At 35.5% G+C, this 21,971-nt stretch overlaps 1 protein-coding gene across 2 annotated transcripts in view; it reads left to right on the top strand.

Moving 5' to 3' along the window:
* CNTN5 (contactin 5) overlaps positions 1-21,971 on the top strand; it is a 1,363,702-nt gene that overhangs the window by 1,272,661 nt on the left and 69,070 nt on the right. Inside the window, exons 20-21 of one of the 2 annotated variants that reach the window (XM_032358816.1) lie at positions 19,927-20,015; positions 21,234-21,468. In XM_032358816.1, coding sequence (XP_032214707.1) covers positions 19,927-20,015; positions 21,234-21,468 — 324 coding nt within the window. The remainder of the gene's footprint in view (positions 1-19,926; positions 20,016-21,233; positions 21,469-21,971) is intronic. The other variant, XM_032358817.1, reaches the window with a different exon arrangement.

Here is a 21,971-nt window from a genome sequence, read left to right as displayed (position 1 = left end):
AGGGGAGGAAGCCACCAGAAGTGACCCACTGGAAAGTAATACCCCCAATATGAGAGTGTCCTGTGATTGGGAACCAGCGTTAACTTGGAGTCTGGTTAAAAGCACTCAAAAAGAGCAAAAGATCTTAAAGGGCAACTGATAGAATCGGGCGGTCATGGGCACGGTCTAAGCCATGGACCAAGGGTGGTCACTGCAGGCACCCACTCATGCTGGAGAGAGTGCAGTGGAGCCTCCAGTTCCTGGTCCCTGAGCCCCTGGAGTTGTGGGGCTTTATCACCACTTGGCTGGGTGCACTCCCGCCCCAGCAATAGGGAGTCTGGTGTGGATGCCAGCCTGTGCTCTCTAGAACTACAGCCTTTCACCCTTTTGTGAGCACTGTGATACCAGGGTCTGGCCCACTCCCCACCAGTGCCTGAAAAAGCTCTGTTCGGGTGCTAGCCAGTGATCTCTAGGACTGGCTGTGGGTCTGTATGCTCCCAGCCCAGGCCTGAAGGAGTCAGCACGATCTCTGGTCGGGGTCCCTCAGTGGTGACCTGTGCAACTGCGAGGTCTGGGCCCCAGGCAGCAGTCCTGGCAAAGGCAGCCACCAGAAGCAGCCCCCTGAACCAATACCACTCACAGTTTTAGTGACACTTGGGTGTAGAGACAAGTGGGCACTTCAGGTGACCCTGAGATGGTGGCTGGGGACATGCACTCCCTGTGGGAGGCTGCACGGTTCAGTGGAATTTGCAAAGAGGGAGTCTGTGTGTTCTGGACCACCCAGGGGGTAGCAGACTGAGGCTTCTCTCTGAGATGGAGGTCTGGGTGCACTTTGCTTTCCACTAAACCTCTGAAAAGCTGAAAAAGGCCACCAAAGAACAAAAACATTCAGAGAACAAAAGGCTAAAAGATCGGTTTCCACAGAGCCCAGGCCTTGACAGGGGGAAGAGGACTCAACCCAAGCAAAACTGACTGAAAAACAATGCAGCAGGTCCTTCCCCAGAAAACAAGCCAAAAAAAATGAGATCTCAACCACCAAAGGGTCCCCATAAAACTGTAAAACCCCAACATCAGGGGAAAAGAAGATATTAAGCCCCCAGCATTGCCCCAAAAGCTGTATATTTCATAGACACAACATATATTTTTCTCACTATTCTCATTCTTTTTAATTTTTTTAACCTATTTACCATTACAACGAGAGGTTCAATACAACAAATTCCACAATAACCTTTAACTAGAACTTTTTTCATACATATACCTGTGTTTCCTTTTTCTTTTCTATTTTTTAATATACATATAGATATAAGCTTCAAGGTAATCCTCTTTCCCTAATCAATACTACCCCTATATATAAACCAGTTTTAATCTCCCTTTATCTCTGGAAAGTTGAGTCCTTTAACAAAATATCAAGACACACCCAGGAAGAATCAAAATAACCTTTCTCTCCCACATTGAGGATTTATAACCACCCTCCCATCTTTTTCTTCTGTCAGTGTTTCTGTGTATTTGTTTTTGTTCTGGTATTATATAAATCTTAACCTTGGGGTTCATTTTGGCTGAGTTCTTTTTGTTTCCTTGTCATTTACTTTTGTTGGTCTTTTTGTTTGTCCATTTTTGTTTGTATACCTTATAAATCTTACTTTGGGGGCTCATTCTGGCTGGGTATTCTCTTTTTTTCTCTCTCTCTCTCTCTTTTTTATTTTTTATATCTTTTTGGTGGTGACTTCTAATTGCTCTGAAGTGTTCCAGGGTACACCTTGCCTGGATCATAATTTTTATATTCAGCTATACATCCCCTCAACCACCTCTCAGCAAAACGACTAGGAGGAAGAACACCCAACAGAGGAAAAAAACAGAGACTGTGCCCTGTCCATCAGAGCTATTGGGTATAAACATAAACAGTATGTCCGAAAGGGAATTCAGGGTAAAAATTATCCAGACAATGCTAGGTTGGAGAAAACCATTAGTATCAACATGGAATTGAATTAGGGCAGAAGTGAAAGTCACCTGGGAAGAAATTTAAAGTGCTATTAGTGAGATCCAATCTAATCTAAATTCACTACCAGCTAGGGTAACCAAAGCAAAAGATAGAATTAGTGATCTAGAGAACAAACTGATGGAGAAAAGGAATCAGGAGGAGGCATGAAAGAAATAGCTTAGAAGCCATGAAAACAGAATTAGGAAAATAAATGATGCCATGAAACATTCCAATGTCAGAATTATTGGATCCTTGAGGGAGTGGAAAGAGAGACGACTAGAAGATATAGCTGAACAAATTCGGAGTAAAAATTTTCCCAGTTGGGGAATGGAAACAGTATTCATGTCTTAGAGGCAGACAGAACACTCCATCAAGATCAGTAAATCTAGAAGGACCTCAAGGCACTTGATTGTGAGACTGACGAATCATAATTTTAGACAAGAGCTTCAGAGGGAAGCTAGGAGGAAGAGATTCCTTAGGTACAGAGAAAGGTCCATCATAATAATGTCAGACCTGTCCACAGAAACCTGGAAAGCCAGAAAGGTCTGGAAAGATGAATTCAGGGCACTAAATGAGAAGAACATGCAGCTAAGAATACTTTATCCAGCAAGGTGAACATTCAAAATGGATGGAGAGATAAAGAAATTCCAAGACCAGCAAGGTTTAAAGGAGTATGTGACCACCAAGCCAGCATTACAAGAAATATTAGGGGGGTGGGGGGAGGAGTTCGATAAAAGAAGAAAGAACCCAAGAGTGAAATAGATTGTTTACAGAAACAATCTATAGAAACAAGGACTTCACAAGCAACATAATGTCAAGAAAAATATACCTTTCAATAATCAGTCTCAATGTGAATGGCCTAAATGCTCACATAAAATGGCACAGAGTTGCAGACTGGATAAAATGATAGGACCATCGATGTGCTATTTACAAGAGACCAATTTGGAACCTAAATATATATCCAGACTGAAAGTGAAGGGATGGAGAAACATCTTCCATGCCAATGGGCCTCAAAAGAAAGCTGGAGCAGTGATTGTCATATCAGATAAATAGATTTTAGGCTAAATAATGTAGACAGAGATAAAGAAGGACACTATATCATTCTTAAAGGGTCTATCCACCAAGAATATCTAACAATTGTAAATATTTTATGCTCCCAATATGGGAGCAGCTAACTACATAAGACAACTGTTAATCAAGATAAGGAGTCATATTGATATGAATACATTAATAGTATGGGATCTCAACACACCACTCTCAATAATAGACAGATTATCCAAGCAGAAAATCAATAAAGAAACAAGAGTATTGAATGACACATTGGACCAGATGGACCTCACAGATATATACAGAACATTCCTCCCTCAAACAACAGAATACTCATTCTTCTCGAGCGCATATGGAACTTTCTCCAGAATAGACCACATACTGGGTCACAAATCAGGGCTCAACCAATACCAAAAGATTGTTCCCGGCATATTCTCAGACCACAATGCTTTGAAACTGGAACTCAACTACAAGGAAAAGCTTGGAAGGAATTCAAACATTTGGAAGCTAAAGATCACCCTGCTTAAGAATGTTTGGATCAACCAGGAAATCAAAGAAGAACTTAAACAATTCATGGAAGCCAATGAGAATGAAGACACATTGATCCAAAATCTATGGGATACAACAAAGTTGGTCCTAAGGGAGAAATACATAGCCATTCAAGACTCCTTAGAAAAAAAAAAAAAGAAAAAAAAAAAAAACTGAAAAATCCAGAATACACCAGCTCTCTTTACACATTAAAGAAATGGAAAATCAACAAATCAAGCCAACCCATGCACAAGAAGGGAAATAATCAAGATTAGAACAGACACCAATGAGGTAGAAACTAGAGATACAGTAGAACACATCAATGAAACTAGAAGCTATGAAACTAGACAGTTTTTTTTTTTTTTAAGAATCAATAAGATCAATAAACCACTGGCCAAACTTCCAAAAGAAGAAAGAATACCCAAATTAATAAAATTATGAATGAAAGGGGAGAGATCACAGCTACAAATTAGGAAATAGAACAATCATCAGAAATTATTATCAACAGTTATATGTCAATAAGTTAAGCAACCTAGATGAAATGGATGCATTCCTAGAAAACTATAAACTTCCAAAACTGAATCAGGAAGAAACTGACAATCTGAATAGACCAATATCTAGTAACAAAATTGAAGCAGTTATCAAAAACTTCCCAAAAAATGAGAGCCCAGGACCTGATGGATTCTTGGAGAATTCTACCAAACATTCAAAGAAGAAATAATACCTATTCTCCTTAAGCTCTTTCAAAAAATGGAAACAGAAGGAAAACTTCCAGACTCTTTCTATGAGGCCAGAATTATCCTGCTTCCCAAACCAAGCAAAGACAAATTTCAGACCAATATCCTTGATGAAGATGGATGCCAGGATTCTCAACAAGAGTCTAGCTAATTGGATCCAACAGTAAATTAAAAAGATTATCCACCATGACCAGGTGGGATTTATCCATGTGATACAAAGGTGGTTCAACATTTGCATATCAAGCAATGTGATAGAACAAATCAATAAGAGAAGAGAGAAGAACCACAAGGTCCTCTCAACTGGTGCAGAAAATCATTTGACAAGATACAGCATCAGTTCCTGATTAAAACACTTCAAAGTATAGGGATAGAGGCAACATTCCTCAACTTTATAAAATCCATCTATGAAAAACCAACAAGGAATATCATTCTCAATTGGGAAAAGCTAACAGCCTTCCCTTTGAGATCAGGCACACACAAGGATGCCCACTCTCACTACTCTTATTCAATATAGCACTAGAAGTCCTAGCAACAGCAATCAGACAACAAAAAGAGATCAAAGGTATTCAAACTGGCAATGAAGAAGTCAAACTCTCTCTTCACAGATGACGTCCAGATACTTTATATGGAAAACCTGAAAGACTCCATCCCCAAACTACTAGAACTCACACAGCAATTCAGTAATGTGGCAGGATACCAAATCAATGTACAGAAATCATTTGCTTTCTTATACACTAACAATAAAAATATAAAAAGGGAAATGAAAGAATAGATTCCATTTACTATAGCACCAAGAACCATAAGGTACCTGGGAATAAATCTAACCAAAGAGGTAAAGGATCTGTACTCGAGAACTACAGTAAACTCATGAAAGAAATTGAAGACACAAAAAGATGGAAAAGTAGTCCATGCTAATGGATTGGAAGAATAAACATTTTAAAAATATCTGTACTGCCTAGAGCAATCTATACTTTCAATGCCTTCCCCATCAAAATTCCACCAGGAATTTTAAAAGAGCTGGAACAAACAATCCTAAAATTTATATGGAATCAGAAGAGACCCCAAATTGCTAAGGAAATGTTGAAAAGGAAAAACAAAGCTGGGGCATCACATTGCCTGATCTCAAGCTTTACTACAACGCTACAAGACAGCATGGTACTGGCACAAAAACAGACACATTGACCAATGGAACAGAGTAGTGAGCCCAGACATGGACCCTCAACTCTATGGTCAAATAATCTTCGACAAAGCAGGGGAAAATATACAGTGGAAAAAAGACAGTCTCTTCAATAAATGTTGCTAGGAAAATTGGACAGCTATTAGTAGAAGAATGAAACTTGACCATTCTCTTACACCATACACAAAGATAAATTCAAAATGGATGAAAGTCCTCAATGTGGAGCAGGAATCTATCAAAATCCTAGAGGAAGTCATAAGCAGAAACCTCTTCAACATCGGCTACGGCAACTTCATTCAAGACATGTCTTCAAAGGCAAAGGAAACAAAAGGGAAAGTGAACTTTCAGGACTCCATCAAGATCAAAAGCTTCTGCACAGAAAAGGATACAGTCAAAATAAAGAGGCAAACCACAGAATGGGAGAAGATATTCACAAATGACACTACAGACAAAGGGCTGATATCCAAGATCTATGAAGAACTCCTCAAATTCAACACACACAAATCAGATAATCATGTCAAAAAATGGACAGAAGAAATGAACAGACACTCTCCAAAGAAGACATACAAATGGCTAACAGACACATGAAAAAATGTTCATCATCACTAGCCATCAGGAAGATTCAAATTAAAACCACATTGAGATACCACCCTACACCGGTTAGAATGGCCAAAACCAACAAGATGGGAAACAAGTGTTGGAGGAGATGTGGAAAAAAGGAAACCCTCTTACACTGCTCATGGGAAAAGAAGTTGGTGCAGTCACTTTGGAAAATAGTGTGGAGATTCCTTAAGAAATTAAAAACAGAGCTACCCTATGACCCTGCAATTGCACTCCTGGATATTTACCCCAAAGATACAGATGTAGTGAAAAGATAGGCCACTTGTACCCCAATGTTCATAGCAGCAGTGGCCACAGTCACCAAACTGTGGAAAGAGCCAAGGTGCCCTTCAACAGACAAATGGCTAAAGAAGATATGGTCCATATATACAATGGAGTATTATGCCTCCATCAGAAATGTTGAATACCCAACTTTTGTATCTATATAGGCAGGACTGGAAGAGATTATGCTTAGTGAAATAAGTCAAGCAGAGAGAGTCAATTATCATACAGTTTCACTTACTTGTGGAGCATAAGGAATAACATGGAAAACATTGGGAGATGGAGAAGAGAAGTGAGTTGGGCGAAATCGGAGGGGAGACAAATCAGGAGAGACTGTGGATTCTGAGAAACAACTGAGGGTTTTGGAAAGGAGGGGGGTGGGGGGGTTGGGTGAGCCTAGTGCTAGGAGGAGCACTGGGTGTGGTGCATAAACAATGAACTTTGGAACACTGAAAAAAATAAAATTAAATTAAACTTTAAAATTAAATTAAATTAATAAAATAAAATAAAAATGTATTTTAAAATATCTTGCCCAGCATCTGGAAAAAAAGAAAGGAAAAAATTTAGTAAACTTTTTGACTACTTTGAACAAAATTTTACTGTAATTTATCTCTTATGTCCTTATAAAATTGCGTAAAAGGTGTGCAATAGAACATTAGTTTAGGCAAACACAAACATCAATAATGGTGATGAAAACAGTCAACAAAACAAAGAGGCAACCCACGGAATGGGAGAGGATACTTGCAAATGACAGTACAGACAAAAGGTTGATATCAAGGATCTATAAAGAACTTCTCAAACTCAACACACACAAAACAGATAATCATATCAAAAAATGGGCAGAAGATATGAACAGACACTTCTCCAATGAGGACATACAAATGGCTATCAGACAAATAAAAAAATGTTCATCATCACTAGCCATCAGGGAGATTCAAATTAAAACCACATTGAGATAACAGCTTACACCAGTTAGAATGGCCAAAATTAGCAAGACAGGAAACACCGTGTGTTGGAGAGGATGTGGAGAAAGGGGAACCCTCTTACACTGTTGGTGGAAATGCAAGTTGGTGCAGCCACTTTGGCGAACAGTGTGGAGATTCCTTAAGAAATTAAAAATAGAACTTCACTATGACCCTGCAATTGCACTACTGGGTATTTACCCCAAAGATACAGATGCAGTGAAAAGAAGGGCCATCTGTACCCCAATGTTTATAGCAGCAATGGCCACAGTTGCCAAACTGTGGAAAGAACCAAGATGCCCTTCAACGGACGAATGGATACGGAAGATGTGGTCCATATACACTATGGAGTGTTAGGCCTCCGTCAGAGAAGATGAATACACAACTTTTGTAGCAACATGGACAGGACTGGAAAAGATTATGCTGAGTAAATAAGCCAAGCAGAGAGAGTCAATTACCACATGGTTTCACTTATTTGTGGAGCATAACAAATAACATGGAGGAGATAGGGAGATGGAGAGGAGAAGGGAATTGAGGGAAATTAGAAGGGGAGGTGAACCATGAGAGACTATGGACTCTGAAAAACAACCTGAGGGTTTTGAAGGGGCAGGGGGTGGGAGGTTGGGGGAGCCAGGTAGTGGGTATTAAGGAGGACGTGTATAGCATGGAGCACTGGGTGTGTTGCAAAAACAATGAATTCTGTTATGCTGAAAAGAAATTTTTAAAAAATTATTTATTTATTAAAAAATTGATGAAAACGATCTGAAAATAGAGAAAGGGGTATATATTGCAGATACAGGCAGGGGAAAATCAAATTTTAATATTTTTGCACTCCATGAAAACATACGAAATCTCAATAATCATTAGAATATAAGTGCACTTAGAATGAGGATTTGTATCTAATTTTTTAGTGTTCTGTCCTTAGCACCTAGAGCAGTGTCTGGCACTGGTGTGTGATTTTATTGAAAGATTAGAAGAGAACATTTCTTTTTTACCTTCATAGGCTCTTACCCAACCAGTACCCAGGTGAGACATACATATACATAGAAGACTAACAACTAACTGTCCTTTTTGTATTATAGTTATAGAATTGGACCAATAAATGTGATTTGTGACTTCTTACAAATTGAACAAAGCTTACAATAATTAAAATAAACTACAGAAATATTTGATTCTTTCTCCAAAACACACCAGGTCTGACCTTTTTTAAAAAAGGGAGAAAAAAAATACCAAATGGTTATTACTACACTAAGTTGGAATAGCTCTACAAAAGATGTTCAGATTATTTCTATATAAAAATTAAGCAACCAAGATAATAAAAGATAAAGTAGCCTAAATATGTTGGAAATGATTCATTCACAGAAAATGTAACTTTTCTGCTTTTGTGATTTGCCTAGTACAAGTTGTTCTTTCTGCTACTTTTTCAATAGTGTGAATTTTAAATTGAACATTAATTGCCTGGTTAGATTTTCATGCATTCATAAATCAGCCATGCTTTCATTGTGTACAGGTGTTCACTAATTAAGAGTATAACAGGTTAGTCATTCCTCATTTTATGTACTCACTATGCAGATATTGAAATGACTGCCAATATTAGTACTTATGCTCATATATTTTCTAAAAAGAACTGCCTTATTTTGCATATTGTTAATTGTGTTTAAACAAAGGCAAAGACTATGCCTAATTCAGAGTCTCTCTATAAATATTCATTTTGAAAATAAATAATCCGTTTGAGATGAATAATCTTCTTAGACTTTTTCTAATATAAATCTCCTTGTATTATTAAAAAAGACTATAGCAAAACAGTTCTAATTTTTATGCTAAATTGCATTCAGATGATACATTCTGAAAGAGTTGTCCCTCATCTCTTCAGGCAATTACCTCAATCACATAGTTCCTGCCTCTCCATTTTATCATGAGTTCTATATACATGGCATACTTTAGTCCACTAAAATCTCATGGAAGAGAAAAGAAATAGCATGAAAAATGCACAAAACACTCCCCTTGAAAGTTAGTTGAGGAAGGTTTATACTGCCTACTTTATGCTTCTTTTGCTTTGGTACCACAAAGGGATAGAGCTGCTAATGGTGTTGAAACAAGTGTTGATTTTTGTGCCTGTTTTGTTAGGTGGCACAGATTAAAAGGGATACAAATATCCTGAGATGTCTTCTCAAGTGACATACTCTGCCTCTTTTAAGTACATGTCCTGTATTTTAAAAGATGATGCAGTTCTAATGGACGAACTAATCTCTGAAAATCAACAGAGCTACTTGAAAGAGAAAAGATGTCACATTCAAGATACTGAGTTGAAAGTTTTATGTTCCTTTAAAATTCCCATATTTACTAGAATATTCTAAATCCCAGGGCAGGTTTAGTAAAGCAATTTTACTTTAAAGTTGTTTCTCTCCCACACACCAAAAATGTTTATTTTTTATTTGCAGTTTCCTCTGGGGTATATTTTGAATTTTACTCAAGGGTATATTTTGAATTTTACAGTCATCAAAATACCCCTAGCAGTCAATAAGTATAAAATAAATTGGTTTGATCTAGTCTCTTATTATTAGAATATCAAAATAATAATATACATATTTTTGTACTTCAATGTACATTCATTTATTTATTTATTTGTAGTACAATTTTCTTACAAGTTTTAGTTAGTTGATAGATATAGATAGATGATAGATAGATAGATAGATGATAGATGGATGATAGGTGATAGATAGATATAAACTGTGTTTAGTTTTGGAAATGTGTTACTATTATCAAACCAGTATAAAATTTGGGGATGAGTAGTGGAAATGTTTTATTATTTAAAAAGAAAAAAAATCATGTCTTGGGAAATGAATTTGAAATACACATGATAATAGAAACGGAAAAATGTGTAAAACTGATACAACAGTAATTCTTTCACTTAATTGAACTTTAATGTTCCATAAATTATGCATTTAATTTTTAAAGATTTTATTTATTTATTTATTTGTTTGTTTGAGAACAAGAAAGCATGTATGTGCATGGGGGAGTGGGCAGAGAGATAGGTAGAGAGAGAATCTCAAGAAGATTCTGCATAGAGTGTGGAGCCTGACAGGGAACTTGATCTCACAGCACTGGGAACATGACCTGAGCCAAAATCAAGAGTCAGATGCTGAGTTGACTGAGCCACTCAGGTGCCTCATAAATCGTGTATTTTATAACACTAATTGTTGAAAAATAAATGAAAAGGAGATAAGGTAGAGTTAAATGATGTAACCTATTATCTAAAAAGGTTTGCTTTTCTCTGCAATATAAAATGTCTATTGATATAAATCTCAATATTTGTAGTTCTTTATTTTCAAACTATGATGAAATAAAGAGATTGATAACAAAAGAATGAGAGAAAAGAAGGTTCTGTCTTCAACCTGTAATTAGGAGTTTGAGTTTTGGAATTAGGAGATCTGGATTAATGTTCTGGGCTGTTTACTAGCAGTAAACGTAGGTAAGATATATACCTTGCTCAAGGCTCAATTTTCTCACTTATAAAATGGAGACAGAATCACAAACTACTCCATTGCCTTGTTCTATTAAATAATATAATGCATGCAAAGAACTTAGCATAGTACCTGGCACATCATAGATGCTTACTATTAGCCATTTATCATCATCATCATCATCATCATCATCATCATCATCATCGCCATCATCACTGTCATCATCATCATCATCATCATAATCCTCATCTTGATGTATTTAAATATTATTTCTTTGTTCAATGGAAATTTAAATAATAGTAATCATGCATGTCATTTTTTCTTATTGAGGAAATACTTTCAGGTTAAACATCATTTTGTTGATATAGTAAGAGTCACCCGATCTCTTGGCTTGCATCTGGCTCCTCCAATATGCCATCATATTGAGAAGTCTCTGCTGCAGTCTGTGTACCAGCAAGCCCACCTGATGGCTTGGAAGTCAAGAAAGCCTTTCAGAATGTGGTGCAAAGTACAGAACATGCCTCTCCTCTAAATCTCTGTCTCCATCTCTGTTTAGTTTATCGTGCTGTATTTGTTATCTAGACAGGTATCAGTTTATAAGTGATTATTGTCCCAACATGTGGTTATTTGCTTTGCTTATAGCGTAGACAAGACAAAGGAGCAGAAAAAAATAAGTGTCAAATGAAAGAACTTGCTTAAAAAATGTGTTCCACATTCATACAGCATTCCAGTTGCTTAACATCTGATCCGCCATTCTTTTTTGACTCTGAAATGGAAAATGACACACACATACTTTAGGCCACATAAGACAAAATATTTTTTTTTATACTTAATAAATAAATGGTTGACCAGATAAATAGGAGTGTCAAGTAGACAATCAGATAAAAATCTTTCCTGGCCCCTTAGCCCTTTCTGCACTATCATAGTTATGTAAATGGTTTATTATATAGACTGAACTCTATAGAATTTAAGCAGAAAATAGTTAATTCTTCTCCCATCATTGCTTTCCATTATGCTTCATCTGATCTCGGACTTTAGTCCCAAATTTTATTTATATATATATATATATGATATAGATATGGATATAGATATAGATATATAGATATGCATATAGATAGATAGATAGATAGATAGATAGATAAAATCTCCAAGGCACTTTTCAGTATTGGTGAAGTCTCATTTTCAAGTATTAAAAACGTCTATTTTCATTTAAATAAGAACTTTAATCTCACATCCATCTCCATGTCTCTCTTCCTCTATCCCAAAGGGTTGACCCAAGAGCTACAATTTGTCTTTTCTTTCTTCTTTTTATTCCCTCAATCTCAAGCTGCTGTTTCAGGCACTTTCCAGGCCAGATAAGAAGAAGAAAACATAATTAGGTGGTACAATTTGTAATACACCTATGGGTGTTGAGTGCAATATGTGACAGCATTTGTCCACATACTGCTTCTTTCTCTTACAGGATACATTGGATCCTTTGGAGACTATCCTGTCCACTAGCAGACAGCTTAATTGGATGTCATCTCAACAAGCCTATTTAAACTTACCTTCCATAGTATCCACTTGCCCCACAGTAATCACATTTCTGACTTGCCAAATTCTGTGTTCTCAAGGATATTCTCAAGAGCTACTTTGGTCTCTGCTCAGTGGTAGAGCATGGGACGGGGTCATATTACAAAATTTTGAAGTTCAACAGCGTTCAGCCACAGTGTAAGAAATAAGAATCTGTACTCTCCACAGCAGTGTTCTCTCCTCTTCTCACGTAGCATGAGAGGGAAATGGCACACACGTTTCTCTTCTACCAACAGCTAATGATGGAAGGAGATGCCACAGCACATTCATCTACTAAGCTGACAGCCTTCTTCCAAAACCTTCCTTATGCTAAAATCCTATGTATATGAGCTAGAGGGGGAAAATGAAAAAGGATCCTAAAATTTGGTTTTTCTGATCTTACCAATTCTGTGGTTTTGTCCAGCCAACTTCACATTAGCAGTTAAGGTTACGTCTGACTAATCTCAAGTCCAGAAGTCTCATTTAATTTTCTATTAGTTTCTTTCACTGTATATTATCTCCTTACTTCTGAAAAGATCTTGGTTTGTTCCTATTTGCATCTTCAAAGTTCTTGTCCCTGATAATTGCTCAGGAAACTTCACTGAGTTCAAAAATTTTGAAAGGAACACAATAAAATACTTCTGTAATATAAAATAATGTTGAAAAAAATAAAATAAAATAAGGTTGAATTTGTTTTCTCTGGGGTTATATGTGTTGGCCTTGTAAATAGCATTTAATGGGATTTTGAAAGCCAGACCAAAAATTATTTATAGAGGACGATTAGAAAATCCACTGTTGTCAGGCACTGATGTGTGCAGAGAAAAGACAGAAAGCTATAGGGTTTTAAAAAGTATCTCCAGTATATGTTTCTAAGAAAATAGTATATTAAAAATTAAGCATTCAGCTGAAATAATTAAGAAAATCTAAAAGAAAATACTGCTAAACTAGTATTTTTAAATCATGAAGCTCCTTTCGTCCAGGTAAGTCTTTTCTACAAAATATATTCAAGAAATTGTCTCCATTTGCAGAGGCATTTTGCAGGCAGAGATGGCAATTTTACAAAAGCCTTTATAAAAGAAATGTGGCTAATTTTTAGGGATGTCTTTTCTGATTAATAGTTAAGTGATGGAAGAACAGTAGAAGACTTGAGCATGAAAGATAAAAGGGTGATGCAAAGTTATCAACTCAGGAGTGAATATGAGACACTCAAGTATGACTTTTCATATCTTCCTAGTCCCCCATAATACCATAAACCAGTGATAAATCATGAACCATGTTCCAGGCTCTATGCTAAGTACTTGCCCTTTATTACATCATTTATTTGCCACATAAACCCTCTAAAGCAAGAAGTGTTTATCCTCATTTTACAGATGAGAAAGCAGAATTAGAAAGTTTAAAAACTTGCACAAGGTTACCAGTTAAGAGGTAAAGTTGGAATTCTATATTTCTATCAAAGACAGTGATTTCAAGTTACCTGCCTTCCCTCCTCCCTTCATCCTCTTGCTTTCCCCCTTTTTTTTTTTTTTTTTACCACATGCATCAACAAATCTCATTTGAAGGTTATTTTACCCATCCTCGGCTTCTAATTTCTTGTGAACTCATATAAATAAAGCTAAGAGAATATAAGTTGAGGCAAACACCATTTATTGTATATATAAACTTCCTGTACTTTTTATTGCCATTTATTAGAAAATTGTTGGGGTAAATTGGAAGGGGAGGTGAATCATAAGAGACTATGGACTCTGAAAAACAATCTGAGGGATTTGAAGTGGCAGGGGCGGTGGGAGGTCGGAGTACCAGGTGGTGGGTATTATAGAGGGCACGGATTGCATGGAGCACTGGGTGTGGTGAAAAAATAATGATACTGTTATGCCGAAAATAAATAAATGGAAAAAAATTAAATTTAATTTTAAAAAAAAGAAAATTCACAAATCAGAGAAATCTTATATTTTCTAAAATAACCTCTTTTGTAAATCAAAACTGCTATATTGCCTAGGTTTCCAAATTTAAACAAGCTGAGCCAAAACTGAAAGTGTAATTACCATGGTACTATCAAAGCAATATTATCCATATTTTCAAGGGGATAATCTCTTTCAAGATTACATATGTTGAACTTTAACTAATGTGTATCATAGAAAATAAACCTAATGTTTATCATAGAAGACTTCACCATTTTCTCTTTTTGAAATCTAAGTAGATGATAGCATTAGGTAATATTTATAAATTATAGTTCCAGGCATTGTAATAAATAATTTTGAAAAATAACTTTAAAAAGTAGGCTATATCTTTGTGAAAGACAACAAAGTAAAGAAATATTTTCAGCTAACCAGTTTAGCTGGAATGGTAGGACTGAAACCCAAGCTCAGACCTTACTCACTCCCACAAAAACACATTTCAATTTGTGCATATCACCTTATCTATCCTACTAATAGGAGTAAAAGCATTATTTGAACTCTTTAGAAAATGCCACTGCTACTTTTTGTTTTGGATATTCTTTAAACTTAACTAACTGTATAAAATGAACTTAAATAATAATCAGTTAACTGAAATGTTTGTGTGCTACATATGTCAATTCAGGTAAGAATTGTTTTAATTTCCCTCTTAACTCCCACCATTATTGTATAAACAAACTCCCTTTCTTCTTCCTATACTTTTGCAACTTTCTTTTCAAACAGTTGCTGGATTATCATTAAACTCTTAAAATACATGTGCTCTCCTAGGTGTCTAAGAAAGCTGTATTATTAAATAAGCTGCATAAACATCCACAGTATTAGATAACAGAAGTTTTTCAGGAAAAAGGAGTTTGTAAATTATTTCATCCTGTCTTTTTTTAGTTTAATGCAAATTAAGGCATGTTGTTAGCAATTGACTTTGTTCAAACTATTATATTTTGAGTCCTTTGAGATTCAGGCTTAAAGTCATGCATGCTTAAACTAAGTTACTATAGCTTGATCACTCTGAGTGTTTATAGTATTTCCAATGCATAAGGTGGAAAGAGACAATAGTCTACATTTCAACCTGCCAAATAAGGCCCAAAATAGCAAGGCATTTACAGCTTGTGAAAAAGTGGTATATATACACAATGGAATACTATGCAGCCATCAAAAGAAACGAAATCTTGCCATTTGCGACAACATGGATGGAACTAGAGCGTATCATGCTTAGCGAAATAAGTCAAGCAGAGAAAGACAACTATCATATGATCTCCCTGATATGAGGAAGTGGTGATGCAACATGGGGGCTTCAGTGGGTAGGAGAAGAATAAATGAAACAAGATGGGATTGGGAGGGAGACAAACCATAAGTGACTTTTAATCTCACAAAACAAACTGAGGGTTGCTGGGGGGAGGGGGTTTGGGAGAAGGGGGTGGGATTATGGACATTGGGGAGGGTATGTGCTTTGGTGAGTGCTGTGAAGTGTGTAAACCTGGTGATTCACAGACCTGTACCCCTGGGGATAGAGTATTATGCCTCCATCAGAAAGGATGAATACCCAACTTTTGTAGCAACATGGACGGGACTGGAAGAGATTATGCTGAGTGAAATAAGTCAAGCAGAGAGAGTCAATTATAATATGGTTTCACTTATTTGTGGAGCATAACAAATAGCATGGAGGACATGGGGACTTAGAGTGGAGAAGGGAGTTGGGGGAAATTGGAAGGGGAGGTGAACCATGAGAGACTATGGACTCTGAAAAACAATCTGAGGGTTTTGAAGGGACGGGGGGTGGGAGGTTGGGGTACCAGGTGGTGGGTATTATAGAGGGCACGGATTGCATGGAGCACGGGGTGTGGTGCAAAAATAATGAATACTGTTATGCTGGAAAAAAAAAATAAAATAAAATACACCTATACGTAAAAAAAAAAAAAAAAAAAAAAAAGTGTTAATAATATTATCCATTTATGGAACAGCATTGCTCAGAAAGAAACTTGGAAGAGTCTGACTTTAATCCACTAATCATGCATGTAAACTTGATTCTCTGAGCTAATAAGCTGATGACATTTATCAGTAGCCAACCAAAGGAAAAAAGTATCTAACTGTTTAATTCTAAATCAGGTTTTCATTAATTATATTGAAAATATATTTAGTTTTTCAATAAATAAATAAATATTTCTCTGAACTCAATAAAAGCATTTATCAGATGTTTGATTATATTAATTTCATGGTTCTAACAAGAATTATAGAACTTTTATACCACAAATGCACTGAAAGATTCAGTCAAATCCCTACATACCTTGAATATGTTGTTTTATAAATAAAAGGATATAATTAAAATCAGTGGACTCTGAAATTGTGACTGCAGCGATAACTTGAAAAATAAATGAATGAATATAGGTTTCATTGATCATCTGCATGAAATTGGGAAATTTAAAACAATTAGGAGCACCTAATGCAAACATTGTGATCCTGATAACAAAACACAATGTCTGGTGCCTAGTTATTAAAGTCTTAATATTTCTTTTTTTTTTTTTTTTTGCTTTCTTTTCTAGTTTTATTGAGATATTGTTGACATATAACACTTTATCAGTTTAAGGATATACAACATGTATATATTGTGACATGATTCCAGAGTAAGTTTATTTAACATCTATCACCTCACATCATTATATTTTTTCCCTTGTGATAAGAAGTTTTAAGATCTATTCTTTCAGCCACTTTCAAATATATAATGCAGAATTGTTAACTATATACTACATACCCAGACCTTATTTATCTTGTAACTGGTAGTTTGTATCTTTTGACCATCTTCACCCATTTCCTCTACCCACCATCCACCACCTCTGGCAACCATAAATCTATTCTGTTTCTAGTAGTTCCATTTTTTTAGATCCTACATGTAAGTGAGATTATATAGTATTTGTCCTTCTTTGTCTGGCTTATTTCACTTAACAGAATGTCTTTATTTATGGCTAAATATTACATTAAATTGATATGGGCTATCTTCCTTGAAAATAATTTACCAGCAATAGGAAAACTTCAAAGATTACTTTCAAATAATAAAATAAATTTTCTAATCTGGGTCATTTGTGGATACTTCAATGATGAAATTACCCACAGGAAAGCAAATCACATTGTAGGAAGTGTTATTTTGCTTTCTTTCTCCTTTAAGTAGAAATTTTCACCAAATTTTTTACTAGTGTCTTTTCACTTTTTTATTTAAAAAAGTTAAAATTTTTGAAAAATCTAAATATGTTTTCTAAAAAATAAAAGCATTAATGGATTGTGGAACAATATTACCAAAGCTTCAGAAGAAAAAAATCAACTTTAAATAGTCATTTATTTGTATTTTATTCTAGCCTTATCTTTTAAATGACCTTCAAGAAATATTCAACTAGAGAGAATACAGCCTACTCTCCAACTTTTAAGTTAAAGTTTCCATACATCCTCTTTTGAGGTGATGCTTGATAGCTGAATAAAAGAGAAAGTAGTCTTCAGTGCCTAGTCTCTCCACAACATCCATGATCATAGGGAAAATATCCTCAAAGAAGAAGATTCAAAATCCTAAGTTTAGGGACTAAACAGTGATTTCAATGTAATAGATGAAGTAGGTGGCTGTGGTAGATACTATGTATAATATTATTTAACTGTCAGTTGTCAGAGATGAACATGAAGTGTGCATGCATGGGTGTTCCTTTTTTTTCTACAAACAAATGGTACTATGATAAGCCATAGTCATATCATATCAACAAATTAACATGCTTATCTATTTGTTTGACCATGCATTAATGATAACAACATTCAGATCTCAGAGATCACCCACTGCACCCACTGAAGGGATATTTGGATCCTTAGATCCCTGTTCTTTTATGCATACAGTTAAACCAGCTCCACTCCTGTGTACCTTACCTATAGCATGGACCAGAAAATAAATTTAGAACTTGAATTATATAACAGTGGTTTGAGGACATGGTGTCAACAAACTGGTATGTCATATGTTGTTATATTCAGCAATAACTATGGCTAATAAAAAAACAAGTTAATAAGTGATTTACTTGCATTTTATATAAATCAGGTCATATTCACTGTTATTGTTCTAGTAGTATCATTTTTTTTTCTCAGTTGAATTTCTTGTGATGTCTTGAGATGACAGACTAAGGGGTATCTAATTCCATTTAATTCTGAGAAAATTCCTTACAGTGAACTCCGCATGTAAATAATCATATATATACACATATATATGCATACATATACATATATATATAATCTCCTTCTACATGTGCATGAGTGTACTCCACATATAAATAATTTATATATATGTAATATATGTGTGTATATACACATATATATGTATATACATATATACATGTGTCTGTGTGTGTGTGTGTATATATATATATATATATCCTTCCACATGTGCATGAGCAAGACAAGAACTAATATCCATGAAGAAAAGTGCCCAAAGACACTGAAATTTGGAGCCTGGTGAATAAAGGTTTTTATTTCAGTAGAGCCAATTATATATATTCACAGACTTTTCTCTCCCACCTCCTTCATTTTGCAAAGAGCACTTTTTTTTTTCCTTTCTCGTGGAATATAAATTCCACATCAGTTTTTCTGGTACATAAAATGCTGTATATGCTTTGAATATCTACCAGTAATTAATAGCCTTTCATCCAAGTAGGTAATATATAGGAGGGAATTTATTGCTTGTGAGTATATAAATATCACTTAAAAACTATATGCAAGGACATAAAGGCAACGCTGAAGTGTAAAATTGTTAATGCAGACTCATAGCCTGGAAAATGATTTCTTTTAATGGTCTTCATTTAACAGTTCTTCCTTTGAAAATGTTCCCTTTCAACTGCAGATTTTGTGTTTTGGTGCAATGAAGGAGAAATTTATTCCTTTGAGACATTTATTCTTTTAATAGTTACTCATTTGAAAAAGTTTCACTGGGTGCTTATGTATTTTGTGGGTTACAAAGAGTTCCATTCTTTTTTTTTTTTTTAATTTTTTATTTAGTTATTTGAGAGGCAGGCAGAGAGAGAGGAGGAAGCAGGCTCCCCATAGAGCAGAGAGCCCAATGTGGGGCTCAATCTTAAGACCCTGGCATCATGACCTGAGCCAAAGTCAGAGGCTTTTAACCCACTGAGCCACCCAGACACCCCAAAAGATCCATTCTTGATAGTTTTTTTTATTTTTTTAATGTTTATTTATTTAAATAGGTTCTCACTCTGTGGAACTGTTGTCTTTTCTTTAAACTGGAACTTCCTGCGGGTTCTGGTAAAGCAGTAAGTAGTAAGTCAGAATTCTGCAAGCCCTGAGGCCATGGAAGAGTCACATCATCAGATAGGAGAAAATTTGTAAAATGAAATTTAATCATTAGTAGATGTCCTTAACTTTAGTGTTATTGAGATTTCGACTTTACTGCCACAGATCATTTACCAGGCGACTGGTTTGATAATGTATTATGTGGCCATGAAAAATATGTATCAAATTCTCCTATACAGATTTGAAAACAAGGTATCTGTCACAAACATTTTGTTTTAATTAATATTGAATATGGCCACTGTAACTTCAATTCTGATTGATTGTTTTGGGATTTTTAAGACCAAATAGGGTCATAATGTGTTCTTACATATTCTCTTAAATTAAACATCTATTTATTGTCCTCACTTTAGCCCATTTTTCATTTACAGTTCCAAAGACAGCACCCACCAACGTAAGTGGAAGAAGTGGAAGAAGACATGAGTTAGTCATAGCCTGGGAGGTAAGAATGCCTGTACTCAGTTGTCAGACTTGTTGATTCCTTAGAAAATAAGGCTACATATATAGGATCTGTACTTGGTACAGAGAGATTGAGTAATTTCTCTTTAAATGAGTTTAAGAAACTTCCTTATCTTTCAGCTTCATGTCTTAGACCCAATGCTAAAATAAGAATACCATAGACTGGGGGTGAGTTATGAATGACAGAAAAATATTTCTTACTGTTCAGAGCCTGGAAATTTAAAATCAAGTCACCAGCAGATTCCAGTCTGGTGATAGCCTGCTCTCTGCCTAACAGAGGGCCATTTTCTCACTGAGGGGCAAGAGGGGTACTACTCCCATTCCTTAGTGCTCTGCCCTCATAATCTAATAACCTACCAAAATCTTCACCTCTTAATACCATCACATTGGGGGTTAAGATTTCATTATATGAATTTTAGGGGGACAAAAACATTTAGTCTATAAAACTTTGATATAATAGGCTTTGTCTCTCTTTCTCTACTCAATACAGTTTTTCCTCAAATCAAAATTCAAAAGAAGAAAAAAACATGTTTCAACAAATATATATTTGGTATCTATGTGTCAAGCATTATGCTAGGAAGTGGCTGGTGACTGCTCCTTTAACTAACTAGTCAATCATAATTACTCCTTTCTATGGTGTTTATGCCTGTTTAACAAATTTAAATATAAGCAGATAGTATAACAATTGAACAAATATTCTTTTCTGATTTTTCACATTAATAAAGCACAAAAGCAAATGAAAAAGAAAATACCATAAAGAAGGTCTTACATTAATAGTTCCTGTTTTTCTGCACAAAGGACTCTGCAGAGCATTTCCAGCAACAGATTTTTCTGACCACCAGACCATATGACAGTTTTCCCCAACATGCTAAATTCTAGTGTGGAAGGTTCATTTCATATACATGACTAACAGGTTTAAATTTGTTTCACTCCAAGAGTTTTCAGGACCCTTGATACTATTCTTAAATACCAACTGATATTATTTAAGTTTTTATCTTTTGCTTTTAACTCCTTTTAAGCTTCCAAAGACTACTAAGTGATTGTTCTATACTAAGTGATTATCTTCCAGTGTAGCATTACATATTTGAAAGTCTCCATTTCTCTGGTTATCCATTATTTAAAAAGAAAAAGTAAATTTTGGGAGAAGTGGCTGTTTTAATCAGTTAATTTGCTGATCATTAATTGTATTTTTCTTCTTTAGCCAGTATCTGAAGAGTTTCAGAATGGGGAAGGCTTTGGCTATATTGTGGCTTTCAGGCCCAATGGAACGCGTGGCTGGAAGGAAAAAATGGTGACATCCTCTGAAGCTTCAAAATTCATTTATCGAGATGAAAGTGTTCCTCCTCTTACTCCCTTCGAAGTGAAGGTTGGTGTTTATAACAATAAAGGAGATGGACCTTTCAGTCAGATTGTGGTTATCTGCTCAGCTGAAGGAGGTCAGTTTCTTTATCCCTATTATTTACATTCCATGTTTTATTATGGATGTTATGTGGATGTTATATGGATGAAACATTGTTGCACACATGAGCTACATGGCAGGGGTTGGGGGGTGGGAAAAAGGTCATTTGAATATTGAAGCACAAAAATAGTGTCTGATTTATGTAAGGTGCAGTTTTTCAGTACAAATTGCCCTGAGTTGTTTTTTTTTTTTTTTAATATAGAACCAAATTCTGAAGCAGAAGTAGAAAGTTTATCCTAGTGATAATGACCAGAAAAAGTGAAGAATCAAGTAATAACAAGGAATCATAGGTGTTCCAGTGAGATACCCATGCACTTAGCATCTTAAGTATCTGATGTGTTCCCAGATACAGCAGAGGTACCATATTACTTAGATTTGTTTAATTTAACTCTTACAACCAAACAGGAAGTAGCAATCTCAAACCCTAATATACTTTTCAGGAAGCTGAGGCTCAGAGAAATAAAGAAACACACTCAAATT

Source organism: Mustela erminea, chromosome 9, assembly GCF_009829155.1.
Source record: "Mustela erminea isolate mMusErm1 chromosome 9, mMusErm1.Pri, whole genome shotgun sequence".
Lineage (NCBI taxonomy): Eukaryota > Metazoa > Chordata > Mammalia > Carnivora > Mustelidae > Mustela > Mustela erminea.
This window is presented reverse-complemented; position numbering and strand designations above follow the sequence as displayed.